Below are 16,549 nucleotides of genomic sequence, written 5' to 3'. Positions count from 1 at the left end.
ACCCTTTTTGGTTCAAGGTAGAACCCTTTTCCAAAGAGGGTTGTACCTGGAACCAAAAGGGTTCTTCTACCTAGCACCAAAAAGGCTTCCACCAAGGTTTCTCCTATCGAGACCTACGAAGAACCCTTTTCGGTTCTAGAAAGCGCTTTTCTTTCTAAAAGTGTGCCTTCAGTTTAGTGGTGTGAGGAGCGATGTTAGAGCTTATAAACGAGCAATGGGGCACGCTGCAACTGAGGTTCAATTTGTCATCAGGCTCAGCATGGAGGATACACAAAGAGATGATAAAGTGTACTGGCAGCTCTGAAGCGTTTCCTTTAAGGTGCCAGCAGCATTTAAAGCTCCCATTATCACATAGTTTCTGGTGTCTTTTTTTAGAGCCTTTTAGAGCCTGGTCCAATGTTGAGACTGACAGCTTGTCTCTGTTGATCGCTGTGATTGTCGGGGAAAAAACGTTTGGCACTTTGCTGCTTGTTAAAGTTACATAGAGTTACTGTACCTTTCACTCATTTCTATTTACATACCCCAAAATATGTTATTAACAGTCAACAAAACAAGAAGTAGCCCAGTAAATATTTGGAGAGGAAATGCCTCACCAGGTATATTTACTTGCTTACATTAAAATACCAGACAAAGACCTAAATTGTACATTGTCACCTCTATCCATCTCCAGGTGTAGAGAAACTCACTTCTCCCCTAACTAGCATCAGTGTACTCAGCACCTGTGCGTGGTTCCATTGGATGTGCTGATCCTACATAGGTTTTCATTGCATGTATCACTAGGCCACTACGTCCCACATTTTGCTCTCTCACCATTCAGCTTGTCCACATAACAGTACACATCATAGGTCTCTGTGGCCTTTCGGGGTCCATATGTCCTCACCCCAGGCTTCCCCTGCAGGTTGCCATAGCAGCCAGGTCTCGGTCTAGTGATTGGGTATCTAAACATGCAAAGAAAAGATAAGATAATGTAATTGATCTGCAACCGGAAATGTCATTGTGTCAGTCAACCTATAACCTCACACCATAAAAATATGACAAAGACAAAAGGGACTGGCAGGTGAGTTAGAATACAGCTGGAACTGTCACTGGCTTGAACAAGCTCAGTATATGTGCAGTTCACCTTCAGGCCAATGACAACTATGGCAGAGTGTGTAAACCAAGCAGTTTTACACTTTAGGCCCTGTAAAAACCAGTTACCAGTAGCCTGGGAGCCAGTCCTTTTCGGATTAAACCAAAGATGTCTACTTTGTCTTTGACACAAAATGGACTAGAATATACACTAGTATGTGACTCCAAATCCAGACCTCCTTGGGTTGATAAATTGGATTTCCATTGATTATTTTTGTGTGATTTTGTTGTCAGCACATTCAACTATGTAAAGAAAAAAGTATTTAATAAGATTTTTTCTTTCATTCAGATCTAGGATGTGTTGTTTAAGTGTTCCCTTTATTTTTTTTGAGCAGTATATATGCATTATACAGACACAATGTATTTTACATTAGTTATCTTCTTGTTTTTAATCCCACCCTTCAGCTCCACACACAACCCCTCCCATCTGTCTCTTAACACCATCCATTTTTTATTTATATTTGACATATATTTTTCAGCTGTGATGTTTCACAAACATTCTGAGCCTTTCTATTCTCATAGTTTCTACATATTGTAAATTAAAGACAAAAATATTTGCTAAAAGTTGTATTATATTACTAATCGATTGACTACGACTTTTCAAATCACCCAGTAGTGTTATCTGCAGAGTTAGCTCCAGGTAAATGTTGCACTTCTTCAGCCATTCCTGGATCTGTGACCAAAAACAAGCTACATATGGACAGTACCAAAACAAAATAACTCATATTTTGGTCTCTTTGCAGCAACATCTGCAAAGCTGGGATGGTTGTGTCCCCCATATATATATATATATATATATAACATTCTATTGGTTCCAAGAATTTAGCATAATCATTTAAATTGAAAAATGATACGTTTTGAATCCGGCGTTGTTTTGCCTATCAGTTCATAAACCATGTGGTATGGAATCGGTACATCGAAAATCTCTTCCCAACTATTTTGCAATATATATGGCACAGCTGTCAATTTTTTGGTCCTTAAATGAAACTGGTATACTTTTTTATTTATCACAATTTTCTTTCACCAATTTTGGTCTTTAATGCAGGGCCAAAATACTTTTTCCCCTTTCTACTTGCCTCTTCTATTTTTGCAGTAATGCTGCAATTAGTTGGTTGTAATTTTGGGTAGAGCAGACATTTCCATATATTTTTGTTAGCTGCGTGTGTGACCTAACTCCACCAGTCCTATTTATGATGTAATTGAATATTTGAATATTTGAGTTTAACCACAGTATTTGTTTTACTATTTGTTCTGTCTTTTCTGGTGGATTAAACAGAAATCACAAACCAACTTTCTATTTCTTGTTTTAGAAATAGCGATATTTTGGAGATTATTTCATTTTCTTACCTAACTGACAGATCTGCGATCCAACCTGCATCACAGTGGTCAAAGCCGTCCTCATACGCTGATTTCAGCTGGTCAGGCGTGGCAATGGAGGCTCCTACGGTTTGGCAGGCCTGGACAGCGCTCTCATAGTTCATGGTGTACCTGCTGGTGCTTGCCCGGTAGTGAAACACAACACCTGGGAATAAACACATACATACATAAAGACAAATTAGGTCCTGTGTAAAAAAAAGTAAAAGAGTACAACTGAATCAGGGGTAATGTCTAAAGCCTTGGTCACATTGCCTGTTTGAAGTGACTCAAATCAAAATTGTTGCATATCCAATTCGAATCTGTTCTTTTTCCTGCAGTCTGAACAGCCAAAAAGCACATGGAGTCGGATATTTCAAGCCACATTTCAAACCACCTTCGTAGATGGTTTGAAGACAGATACAAATCTGATTCCATCTATGGCAGGCATTGTTGTCACCTTAGCTTGCTACATAACTTCTGAGATATCAGCCTGCACTACTGCCCACTCACCCGCCATTACAATGAGAACTAACGTAGCCATGTCAGCAAATTACTTCTGTCTGAACACACACAAATCCGATTTGGCCACTTGTAACGTGCCGATTGTACAGTCAGCATTCCCAAACGGATTTGAAAAACGAAAACAATTTGAGCATTAAGGCCTGCATTGTGAACAAGGCTAAATAGCACAAGTGTGAAATAAATCAGGGTCTACGTTTCTTGTGATGATACAGTATATTACAATTTAGTGGAAGATTACTAGAATCCTCTGCAATGACCACAAGATAACTCTGGATGATTTATAGACGATGCCATGGCCCTGACTTCCCATATTTGTGTAAGTAGACTGACTGATGCCTTGATTATAATTGAAGCGAGTTGGAGAGATGGGCAGTTGGGTCTCTGTGAAAGCCAAAGCTATCCCATATCAACCCATACCTGTTTTCAACATATCCCAAATTTGAGCTATGTCTCCCAGATAAAGTAACTCCCAAAATAAAGATGGGGGAATAGAGGCTTATTAAGTTAAGATTTACACCACAGTTCGCTACACAGTTAAATGCTAGTGCAGCGGTAATCAGCGGTAATCAGTCTGGTAATATGAGGCTATGGTGCAGATGGCATAGCTTTGGAACTGTTCTATCCAACTTGGAACATAGACTACAAACAACAAGATTCTACTTTTATGGTATTATCGATGACTGACCGCAACGCGTTTGTCTTTACTCTGATCATGCAGTTTTCCTGATGAGAAGACTCAACGAGCCTATCCACTACCCACTGGTTACAATCAGAAACTGTCTTTAAGAAAACCCATATGAGATACATCTCTAGTGAGAATGTGTGCCTATTGCACAAAATGCAGGAAACCCCTAGTCTACAGTCAACACATGTGCTCCTTCATTTCATCTTTACTGATTGGCACACTGAGGGAAAGTGCTTTGATTTGTCACTAAAACGTATCCGCCACCGCCCACTACATTTAAAGCTTGGCTCATTAACTTCAGAAGTATTAATATTTCTCCAACATGAACTTACCAATGGTGTCAATGTGCCTAGAAGATTTTTGCTCCAGCATAACGGAATGAGCAGAGAAACTGACTATACTTATAACTGTAAATGTTTTGAGTGTGGATTAAGTAAGCATCAGCAAAACCGTTATGCTAAATATAAGCGTCATACCAACAACAACAAAAATTCCATAGCACACAAGACTGAACTGGGTATACTATTATAAGGTTAACCTTCACTTGACCTCTTATACATTTTAGAGAGGTGTAAATAACAGTGGTGAAAAGAGAGAAAAAAACAGATGACACCAACCGTTGACATTGAGGTTGACCGTGTCCTGCGTGTCCTCGATGCCGTACATGACCTCACAGCGGTAGGTGCCGGCATCGCTGGCTCGGAGCTTCACCATGGTCAGAGAAGAATCCCCCACATCCTCTGGGTGGCTGGGCACCGACACGCGGTTCCTGTAGGTGGAGCCTATTTTAATCTTGCCATTTTGGGCCACCAGCACTGTGGATTCCTTTTCCCCATCCATTTTGGTCCATTTGATGCGCAGGTAGTCGGTGCTGGGGGTGGTGCCATTGGCGTTGATGGTGGGCATGGTAGTGGGTATGGTGGAGAAGTGGCACGGCAAAACTACCTTCCCCGAGAGGGAGCCACTCACGGGCCTCGTCATGGTTAATGTGTTGGAGACTGGGAAACAAAGTACAAAAAGTCTAGGTAAGGCAGTCAAAATAGACAGGTTACTGAACAAGTGCATGTTTTTTCACAATCAATGGAATGAGAGAATAGCAATGTTAGCTTTGGCACAGTATCAGCATGGGTGATACTGGACAACAACACACAATATATTGATTCAAGTTTGTCCCCTTTTACCACACTACCTAAGTTTTTACTCTAAGTGTTTATGTAGTCTGTGAAAAGATCTCAATAAAAAGTAAAACATTCTATTCAAAGTTAAAATCAGTCTTTAAAGATGTTTAATTAGTCAAGTGGGTAACACTTTACATTAAGTTGCCCCTATTACTATGTAACTAAACAGTAATAACTGTAGTAGCAACGATGTAATCACATAGGTGTTACTATGTAATTACATGGTAACAAGGTTGTAGTGCTATCAGTTATTATGTAATTGGTACAAGGAATGTGTAATTACACATCCACTTGCTTGTATTACCATTGAATCCACATGTAAACAGGCTCCTGAAGGGATCTATCCCCAAGCCATAAGACTGCTAAATAGCTTACAAAATGGCCTCACAGTTTGACCCTTGTATTTATTTAAATGTTTGCACTGTCTCTATGCACACTAACAGGACTCTACGTGCTCACGCACACTGACACTCCAACACACACATAACATGCACACACATTTATACTGATTCTACACACACACACATACAATCTTCATTTACTCTGCTGCTACCCTGTTTATCATACATCCTGATGCCTAGTCACCTTACCCTGATACTGTAGATATCTACCTCTATCACTCCAGTATTCCTGCACATTGAAAATATGGTATTGGAAGCGACCCTGTATATAGCTTCTTAGTCTCTCGTGTTCTTCTTATTTCTTACTTTTATTTGTCATGTGTAGGGCTGTGGCGGTCACAAAATATTGTCTACCGGTGATTGTCAAGCAAATAACTGTCAGTCTCACGGTAATTGACCGTTAATTAACATGAACACAATTAGCATCTCCTGGCATCCACACTGATGCAGACTTTTGGAACATCTACATTTTAAAAAGTCTAATAAATCCCTGTAATATAGCCTACACCTTCACAATAAATCCGTGATTTATTTTACACAGGTCTAAAGAAGCATGATATGAAGAAAATGTAGTCTATTTCAGAAGAACAGAATAGCATATTTTGAGTTGTCCTTATGTTAGGTCCTGTTCTGGCTATGCCATCTGGCTGTGGGCTACACTAGTTCATTTAGCAGAAGATTTGCTTAGAATTCCGTGGCATTATTTTGTATTATTTTATAGTATGAAGTATACAATTGAACAAAGCTGAATAAAATATAAATATTTTCTGTAAATTATTTAAGGAGGGGGCACATGTGGTTATACTGTGTTGAGTGGTTAACATAAATAGGTGCTCCTATATACTTAATTTAACGTTATTAATGTAACTTTAGTTGTTCTACAAACGTTGGGCTTTATGTTTAGATGTTTAATACATTGTAAGGCTGCATGATGCAACTCTAATGATGATTTGAAAAAGTTACTTGAAAGGCATGAGCTCTGCTTTGTTTTTTTTGCGCAGGCTGTACACGCTACATCAGTCTTTCATTCACAATTTGACAAGAACTTGATAGTGCCTCGAATTCACGGTGGCATCCCCTTTGTGGCCGTACAGCACAAAAATCCATGCCTTTTGCAGCCAGTGGCCGTTGTGCACTTGGCCCGGAGTGCTGCGTTGCACCCTTCTCCCTGAGTGCTGCACGCTCCTAAGCACCTCTCACTCACATGGCTCTCCATCACGTGATCGGGTCTTTCTCATTGGCTACAAGTGAAGACAGACACATTGGGGACGCAACTGCGCGCATCCTTATCCAATTCCGAGGTGCATATTGAAGATATTGGAAGAGCTGTCCACATTTACTTTTTGTCAGCCAATAAGATGAGTAGGCCTAACGAACAGCAAAATCATTAGCCTATATCAATCTACTATCCCCCATAGTACACAAGTTTACCTATTCTATTCCGTGCAAGAAATACATATTCCTAACATAGTCTGGGACATTTGTGGGATCCCAAATTAATACAAACACTAGCATCAAAATACCTTTTTAATGTTTTAGTTCTAGTTTTTCTATTTCTATGTTGTTTTTTTGGGTTGATCTCCAATTGGAGGCAGCTGGTCCTCATTGTCTCTAATTGGAGATCATATTTAAGTAGGGGTTTTTCTTCCTGGGGTTTGTGGGTTATTATATTTTGAGTAGTGTTTGTTTCTCTCTGCGTCACGGTTTGTTGTTTTGTCATTTTCAGTTATTTGTGTATTGCAAAGTTTCACGAATTTAATAAAATGTGGAACTACAACTACGCTGCACTTTGGTCCGCTCCTTTCGACAGCTGAGACAACAACAAGAGAGACAACCCAACACTACATAAAGAGAGACCTAAGACGACAACACAGCATGGTAGCAACACGTGTTGCTATGATTTGAAAAAGTCACAAAAGGCAGTTTATGTTGGGCATCATTCTCAAGTGATAATATATAAGTGATAGGCTAATATTGTCACCCATCAGACTATTCTTGATTTAATCTTGTCTTTACACATACTAAATAATATACAGTACCCGTCAAAAGTTTGGACACACCTACTCATTCAAGGGTTTTTCTTTATTTTTACTATTTTATACATTGTAGAATAATAGTGAAGACGTCAAAACTAGGAAATAACACATATGGAATCATGTAGTAACCAAAAAAGTGTTAAACCAATTAAAATATTTTTTAGATTCTTCAAAGTAGCCACCCTTTGCCTTGATGACAGCTTTGCACACTTGTGAGTCTCTCAACCAGCTTCATGAGGTAGTGGCCTGGAATGCTTTTCCAACAGTCTTGAAGGAGTTCCCACATATGCTGAGCACTTGTTGTCTGCAATTCCTTCACTCTGCGGTCCAACTCATCCCAAACCATCTCAATTGGGTTGAGGTCGGGGTGATTGTGGAGGCGTTTCCAAACTTTTGACTGGTACTGCATGTGTAAAATGTGTTTTGACTTGGAATTGACCATTATCATGCACCTATCTCGAAACAGGGACAACGGGAAGAAATACATATCATCTAGGTACTAAAATAGCGAATGGAGGACGCTTTTCCCGTGGTTCATTTTCATACCAGTCAGGTAGGCTATACTCCTGTTGTTAAGATAAACTATGTGCTTAATATTAGGAAAGTTGTGAAAAAAATATAGTAGGCCTAGCCCATAGAAAGCTGATGGGATGCACCTCTTTTTAGTACAGGCCATCACTTTGTTTTTGCATAGCCAATAGAAATGTTGCGCAACATGAGCTCATGGGCTCTAATGAAGTGTTTGATTAGATTTTCAGACACATTTTCTTTGAAGTCAGAGTGATTAGAGGGTAAATATAGTGCTGAATACCAGGCAGTTACCAAGTTTGGTAGGCTACTGAAGGCCATCAGCAGCATCAGAGCTTGGAGAAGCCTAATTACCATGAATGAAGGGTCACATGCAATTTGACTGCCTTCATGACTCGTGGCCGCCTGTGTGGCAGTAATATGATCACCGCAACAGCCCTAGTCATGTGTTTTTGTTCTACCGTAAGCTATTTTTAGTACTACATTGATTTTGATTACTGCATTGTTGGGTTTAGAGCTTGCAAGAATGGCATTTCACTGTACTTGTGTGCATGACATTAAAACTTGAAACTTAATACCAGGGTTGATAAATAGGCTAGGACCTGGCAACAACAATTGTAACAAGGCATAACATGTCATTCACTACCGGTAATTTTCTATTTGTTTATTTCTATGTTATGACCTGGCTCAAAGGCTATACCGAATCAAGTATAATGTAAGAACATTGCAGTTACATACTTGTATCTATTACGTCCATGTACCTACCCAGGAGCAACTTAATGTAAAGTGAAACCCAGTAGGTTCACCTTTATGATGACTATGTTGTTACAATGTAACAACCTTTGCAGATAATAGGCTGACCAGGAGAAATTAGGAAACTGGAGAAAAATATGTATAACTATTTTTAATTACATTGTACTTACAATGTAACAATCTTGACTAGTGACTAGGTGACAGGATAGATAATGAACAGTAGCAGCAAAGTACAGTATGTGATGAGTCAAAATAGTGGAACAAGATTTTTATGTAATTACATGGTAATAAAGTTGTAGCGCTATCAGTAATTACACATGTGGAATAGCCTTTGGATGTGTAATTACACATTCCCTGTTCCAATTGTGTGATAACTGAGAGAGGCACAACCTTATTACATGTAATTACATAGAAAGACTGATGTAACTACTATGTTGTTACTACAGTTATTACTGTGTAGTTAAATAATAATAGGGGCAACTTAATGTAAAGTGTTACTGTCAAGGGCATTGCTAATTTGCTATGAACTTTTCATTCAATAACATACAAAGAGAGTGTTACATTTACTCCAAGACTATATAGAAAAACATGGATCATTACACCAAAAAAAGTCAATCATCATCCTAAAAATTATGGGTGGGTAGCCTTCCAGTGATATACTGTATATATAGTTTATTACATGAAATAGTGTTCCCCACAAACAAAATAGAGGTCAAACAGGAAAGGCCTGTCTGCATCCTTGAAAGTTTTTCCACAACTATACAACTTGTCCTGAACCATAAGACCAACTGATTAATTGATCTTCCTGGGTATCATCGCTAAAAAGATTGGCTGGTTTCCCAAACACAGATTATGCCTAGTCAGACTAAGAAGCACTTTCAATGGAGAATGTAGGGTAAATGTAGAGGACGTGAGTCAGGTACATGGTTGCTCATAGTCTCATGATGGGTAGCCATGCCTGCGACTTCAAAATTACTGTTGGCCCTCTGCCCAAAGTCTAACGGTCAAGAAATTGGATTCTCCTGTGTGAGACCCGGGTTCAGATAATGCCTGTGAAATTAGCATCGCATCTGGTCATTCTAGACCAATGTTTCCCAACTCCAGTCCGCGATTACCCCCAACAGCACACATTTGTTGTGTTTCCCCGGACAAGCACACCTGATTCAACTTGTCAACAAATCACTAAGCCCTCAATGAGTTGAATTAGGTGAGTTTGTCTGGGGCAACAAAAATGTGTGCTTTTTGGGGTACTCGAGTACTGGAGTTGGGAAAACACTTTCAGGCAGCAGGTCAGACAGGCAAACAGTCCTCTGGAGCAAGGTTATTCACAACTCCCTATCTTTATTCCTTTGTATAAAGTTATCCACACAGTGACTCCCAGTCTCGGTCTATGTGCCAGTTAGAGCCACACTACACACAGTGCACACCCTCACAATGCCTGAGCAACAGGCTGAATCACCCTAGGCCACCGGAACAGGATTATCCCATTGGAGGGAATCGACGAACGCACCGAGCAATAGTGTTCAGAATGTTGTGGAAGTGGTGTGGGACAGCCCCTAAGGCATGAGCCAGGGTTCTAAACAGAGGGACTTATTAGGGCTGAGAGGTGAATCCAGCTGTTTTAGCTGAATCTAGACTGGGACCTGGGCTTGAAAGGTGTCCTGTCTGTACCCAGAGATAGGGCCAAGGACCTGAGGCTCTAACTGCCAACTGTTGCCTAGCACAGGGCTGACCTTACCCTGCTAGGCTAGCAGGGCTGAGGGCTCAGGGTCACGGACTTGGTGCAGTATGCGTTACTTGAAGACTGGGGTGAATACTTACTGCTGTGAGACATGGAGTTGTAACAGCAATAATTACAGAATTTGAAACCAGTACAACACAATAGCTTGCAATTGACTGGGGTCAAAAAGTTGTGTCTGATCACTTGCAAAACACCCAGAGAGAGAGAGAGGGAGAGAGAAAAAGTAGTAGTAGTAGTCAACACTTACCAAGCCCAGATACAGTTTGACACAGGCAGTATAACCACAGGATATGTTTTACATTCAGTATCATCTTGAGCCTGAAGGTGGGATGAAAACACAATGCATTAATTGATAGTTATAATGAGACATACCACCGTCTGCTATAAGGTCTAACAAGACCCAAGTGGGCAAAATACACATTCATTACAGTGATGATTCCATAAAATTGCCATGTCAGCACATTCAGAGGTGAGTGGCGAAGCTAACTGGATGATAAGGGAATCCTGATAGGGGGAAATTGGATGCGGTGTCATTCTACAGCCCAGAACAAGCGTCCAGGGTCTCTACTGCTATTATCATGCCCCAAAGGTGCTCTAAGGGTAATTTGTCAGTCTGGTCACTTCCCCCGAATGCGTGGGTGGTGAGATTGAGAACCCGATGGAGGTAGCCTCCTGTGGAGTCAAGTCACAAACGTGTGGGATAAAGGGGCACGCTGAAGAGTGCCTGTGAGTGGCCTCATTTGCACCGAGGCTATGTAAACACGATCGAAAAGGTTAAGGTAACACATTTATCTGATATCACGCGGTTCTTTGAGTGGATCGTGGGAGAGTTCAGGGCGGGTAAACTCTACGTGACATGTTATTTAGTGATACGAGTCTAGAGGTGAATCAATACACTCAACACTAAAAATAACAGTCATTGAAAGAAACAGGCGATTTTTGTCTCTTTATTTTATTTTTTTAGAGGGGAGGGGGTAGTCAGTGAGCTGTAGCCTATGTATTAATCTGTTATTTGTCTGTCTTTGGCACGGCATCGCGTTCTGTCATCGATTTCTCGATATCATTAGCCTCATTCCAAGGCAAAATTGCTGGAGAGAGCCGGCTGGGTGGACGAGATTATGCCTACTGTCTCATTAACCAGTGTATAGCGCGCCATAATTTGGATAGGCTTGTTTTACAAATTAACTATTTTTTCGATAACCATTTAAACTGTGCATGAATTCACAAATAAGCTCACATTGTGTGTTTTATTCGTTCTCTGCTTGTGCATAAAAGCGCAAATGGGCAAACATGTAGTTTATACAATTGTTGAAATCCTCAATAAGTTTCTCAGTATTTTGGGAAATGAAATGCAGTCATGCTGGGTGAATAATATAAGAATACTCCATTAGCGTCACTCGACGGGTGTATAATTGGTTACAGGTGTTTGTCGCATATGAGGATAAGAGAGGGGTTGCCATTAAGCAGCTATTACTGCACCTTGCTACGAGTTTGAACTGTGAAACAGAGATTATTTTAAATGTCACACTTTCTCACTACGCTATATATGAAAACAGCTGTGGGCTACCCTATGTCAATGTTGCTTACTTTTAAGGACTTGATATGACCAATATCATTAGAAAATAAACTTTCAGAAAGGTGGCGCGTAATTGAGTGGAACGGTTTCACCTATCAGGCTACACAGTCTACAGAATAATACAACATTTAGTCTTCAAATGTGGACAAACTGTGAGTTAGTCTACACGGACAAGGCAACGTTGCCTACAAAGCTGCACGTACTTAACTGTGTTGCCCAATGAGGCTATCATCCGCAAACGATGCTCAAATAAAACAACTGAAAATGTAACTTGTCGCTCTAGATTATATTTGTATCCCTGTTCCAAGACAAGATATAGGCAAATAGAGAAATACAATATGATAAGCCTTGGAAAGGTCATTATAAAGGCTCATTAATGTTTATAACACATTCTAAATCATAGTACCTGGATGTTTTAAGTAAATTGAAACTTCTTGAGGATTTCAACAATTTCAACAAAGCCTAATACAAATCCTAATAAAATAATTTAAATGATAATAATAACAACACAAAAGATTACCTTAAACAAGGTTTTAACTCCATGAAATAGAAAAATAATCAGTTAATATCCGTACAATTCCAGTTACTACCATGCGTAAAAAAAGTGCCCAAGAATATGTTATCCGCAAGTCCGGCGCTTAGCACTTATTTCCTGGGCGCGTGGTTCCTCTCCAATCACTGCTGCTGTGTTAATTTGTCAGTGTTTGAGAGGAGGAGCGCACTGCCCATCCGAAAATTGAGTGGACACTTTAGGGAGGGAGAAAAAAACATAATTTGACCCTCTGTCCAACAAGAACATCCTCATCCGATAAGATTGTTGCTACATCACACACATCACTTGCACTGGTCGGACCGTTCTCAATGGAACAGTTTGGACCCCAGACGTACATTTAAGAAATACAAAATAATGATGTACCGAGTGTACAAAACATTAGGAACACCTGCCCTGTCCATGACATAGACTGACCAGGTGAATCCAGATTAAAGTTGTGATCCCTAATTGATGTCCCCTGTTAAATCCACTTCAATCAGTGTAGATGAAGGAGAGGAATCAGGTTAAAGAAGGATTTTTAAGCCTTGAGACAAATGAGACATGGATTGTGTGCAATTCAACGGGGTATGGTAGTAGGTGCCAGGCGCACCGGTTTTATTGTGTCAAGAACTGTAACGCTGCTGGGTTTTTCACGCTCAATAGTTTTGACAACTGTGGGAAGCATAGGCGTCAACATGAGCCAGCATCCTTGTGGAACGCGTTCGACACCTTGTAGAGTCCATGTCCCGACAAATTGAGGCTGTTTTGAGGGCAAAGGGGGTGCAACTCAATATTAGGAAGGTGTTCCTAATGCTTTGTACACTCAGTGTATGTTTCAATTAAATATTAAAATGATCAACCAGAGCCATTATATTTTTGTCCATACCTTGATCCAATATATTCCGTAGATGATTAACGAATTCCTTTGGAATAAAAGGGTGTCCAAAATGATTTTCGGCGGAGAGCGATGCTACCTAAAGCCGTACGCAAAGGAACAAAGCCTGAACGCCTTATAGGAGCAGCTGTGCAGATTCAACTGTCCCAATATAAACTTCCTTGTGCTAGCTAACAGGTTGGACACCACACTCACAACTGTAGAGGGAGAAGGTCGCCCACTAGACAACATTTATATACAGCCCTATCGAACCAACTGGGCTACAAATGATGCAAAAACATCAACATTTGCGCAACAGTTTATTCCTGCCAACCATGCGGTCCGGGGAATCGGTGATAAATAAAACGAAATAATCTAATGTTCTGTACAGAAATATAAGAAGTTAGTAAATTCACTAATAACTATTGCAGTATTTCATTAAGTTCACAATGGACAACGCAAATAAAATGCCAGCGTTTATATTTGGGGCATTATGGTTATCTAACTACAACTGTAGGTTAGGCAAATTTACAGCTCTGATGTGGTCTGGAAACTGAGACAGACCACTGACATGACCCGACAGAGCCAGTGAGTGATCTGACAGTAAGTGAATTGCCCTTTCCCTGTGCTTCTACACAGTGGAGAGGCCGGAGCACACTTAGTTACGTCCTGTCTGATAATCCCGTTCATTGGCTACTGCCAGATAAAGAGGCTGGATGGACCTCTGGGGAGGTGTGTGACCAAAACTGTTAAAAACATTGCGAAATCATTGTCAGAGGAGCCTGTTCATTCTAACAACCCTAATGGATTTGATTTCACATGCAGTCCTTCTCGTGTAGCCTGTCGACGATTTAACATTTCCTAAAATAGTTGCCGATATGTGCACTGTACTTTTTTTTGTTTGGGATAAATAATATATTTCTCAGGTGTAATATCCCACCTCTCCATAAAATATTTCATAATGAAAAAATGCGTGGCCAGGTTGAGGAACATGTTTATCAAAAATAGTTCAAAGTTCTTGTTTTTGAACCAATGACTGTCAACTAAAAAATAATAAAGGTGATTTAATATAACATGAATGTAATGATGTTTCACCTACTTTTGCATGACAACATGTTTACATGGGAAAAAATGGGACCACCACACCTGTTATGTGCTTAGATATGCAATTAGACTTGAATTTGGTAAATGATCATTCATTAAATAAAACTGACATTTCACTATCATTATAGTGGATACACGGTGGGAATGTGTGTGTTCCTTCGCTGTAAAAAGTATGTGAATGATGTTGCCTACTTTTGCACTGTATTTGCCTAGTCAGTTCTAGTGTGCTGACCGATGTCTGAACATGCAAGGTTACATCTGTCTGGCATTGGAATGCTGATTTCCCCTTGCATGACATCTCAAACAAGCTGATTTGTCTCGAAACCTTTGACACTTTATGTGTTGTGTGAGACCAGACATAGAAGACATACACGCCATAGTGAATTTCTTACTAACATACACTTTATTTAAGTAGTTTATATGAGATACACATTTTTTTTTAATAAAAAGAGTTTGATCTGTATTATAATTAACTAACAAATCAAGTGTTTCTGTTATAAAAAAAGTGACATTTTTTATGGGATGAGCATTTCACAAATATTAACTTCCTCTTCCAAATTGTACAGTGGTATTCCCCTTGACAAGAAACAATAAATCAAATTAAATCAACTGGTTTTGTAGAATCTCTCTCAAAATCAATGCACTGCATTGACAGTGGTAAATCACTAGCTAAATGTCCATCTGATTGGCGACAGATTTTCAAAAATATATTTGAAAATCTCTATAAAAACAATATGCACATTTTCCCACCAAAGATTTGTTTCAATCAAATATACTTGTTGCAGATAAAAGGCTGTGCGTGATAACATAGCACATAAAATACCTTTTGTGCTTATCATGTTTCACGGTAAGACCCAGATGCAGACAATGTTGAATTGACAACAGTTTATTAATCAAACAGGGGCAGGCAAAAGACAGGTCAAGGGCAGGCAGGGGTCAGTAATCCAGATAGGTGGGGCAAAGGTACAGGATGGCAGGCAGGCTCAGGGTCAGCGTAGGCAGAGGTCAGTAATCCAGATAGGTGGGGCAAAGGTACAGGACGGCAGGCAGGCTCAGTGTCAGGGCAGGCAGAAAAGGTCAAAACCGGGAAAACTAGAAAACAGGAACAATCAAGAGACAGGAACAGAGGGGTAAACGCTGGTAGGCTTGACGAAACCAAACAAACTGGCAACAGACAAACAGAGAATACTGGTATAAATACACAGGGGATAATGGGGAAGATGGGCAACACCTGGAAGGGGGTGGAGAAAATCACAAAGACAGGTGAAACAGATCAGGGAGTGACAGTATCCCCCCCCCCTCTAGGGGCACCACCTGGAGTCCTACCTGAGCGCATACCTGTTTGACCGGGGTGTCAGCGTTGGAAATCCACGATGAGGCCTGGGTTCAGGATGTCCCTGGCGGGGACCCATCACCGCTCCTCCGGGCCATAACCCTCCCAGTCAACCAGGAACTGGAAACCCCTGCCCCGAGGTTGAACCTTCAGGAGACACCTCACCGTGTATGCCGGTTGGCCGTCGATGAGACGAGGGAGAGGGGTGGGCCTGGAAACAGGTGACAACGGGCTGTGAGACATGGGTTTAACACATGAAAAGTGAAAAGTGGGGTGAATACGAAGAGTACGGGGCAACTCAAGACAAACATCAGAGGGGCTAATTATTTTAGAGATGGGAAATGGGCAGATAAACCGGGGGGAAAGTTTGCGGGATTCCACTCGGAGAGGCAGATCCCGGGTGGATATACCTTCTGCCATACCTTCTGCCCAAGATGATACCGGGGAGCTGGGGTCTGATGGCTGATACCCCAGGGAACACTCAAATGGCAATAGGCCTGTGGCAGAGCAGGGAAGGGTGTTGTAGGTGTATGCCACCCACACAAGCTGCTAGCTCGGTAGTGGGGTTGGCGGAAACCAGGCAGCACAGAGTAGTCTCGTGGTCCTTGTTGGCTCGCTCCGATTAGCCATTGGACTGGGGGTGGAACCCAGAGGACAGGCTGGCCAACGACCCAATGAGGGTGCAGAATGCCTTCCAGAACCGGGACGAGAACTGAGGACCCCGGTCAGAGACCATGTCCATGGGCAGTCAATGGATCCGAAAGACGTGCTGCACCATGAGCTGGGCCATCTCCTTGGCCGC

General features: G+C 41.0%; 1 protein-coding gene across 1 annotated transcript in view; it reads right to left on the bottom strand.

The window, feature by feature from the left end:
- LOC115199568 (versican core protein-like) overlaps positions 1 to 10,617 on the bottom strand; it is a 59,130-nt gene extending 48,513 nt beyond the window's left edge. Inside the window, exons 1-4 of the mRNA XM_029761906.1 lie at positions 10,576 to 10,617; positions 4,309 to 4,689; positions 2,476 to 2,650; positions 811 to 938 (exon numbers count right to left, since the gene is read on the bottom strand). Of these exons, the coding sequence (XP_029617766.1) occupies positions 811 to 938; positions 2,476 to 2,650; positions 4,309 to 4,672 (667 nt within the window). The 5' untranslated portion in view covers positions 4,673 to 4,689; positions 10,576 to 10,617. The remainder of the gene's footprint in view (positions 1 to 810; positions 939 to 2,475; positions 2,651 to 4,308; positions 4,690 to 10,575) is intronic.
- Between the last annotated feature and the right edge of the window lie 5,932 nt (positions 10,618 to 16,549).

This window comes from Salmo trutta, chromosome 9 (genome assembly GCF_901001165.1).
Source record: "Salmo trutta chromosome 9, fSalTru1.1, whole genome shotgun sequence".
In the NCBI taxonomy this organism is placed as follows: Eukaryota; Metazoa; Chordata; class Actinopteri; order Salmoniformes; family Salmonidae; genus Salmo; species Salmo trutta.
Note: the sequence above shows the minus strand (reverse complement) of the source record. Positions and strands in the feature narration are given on the sequence as shown.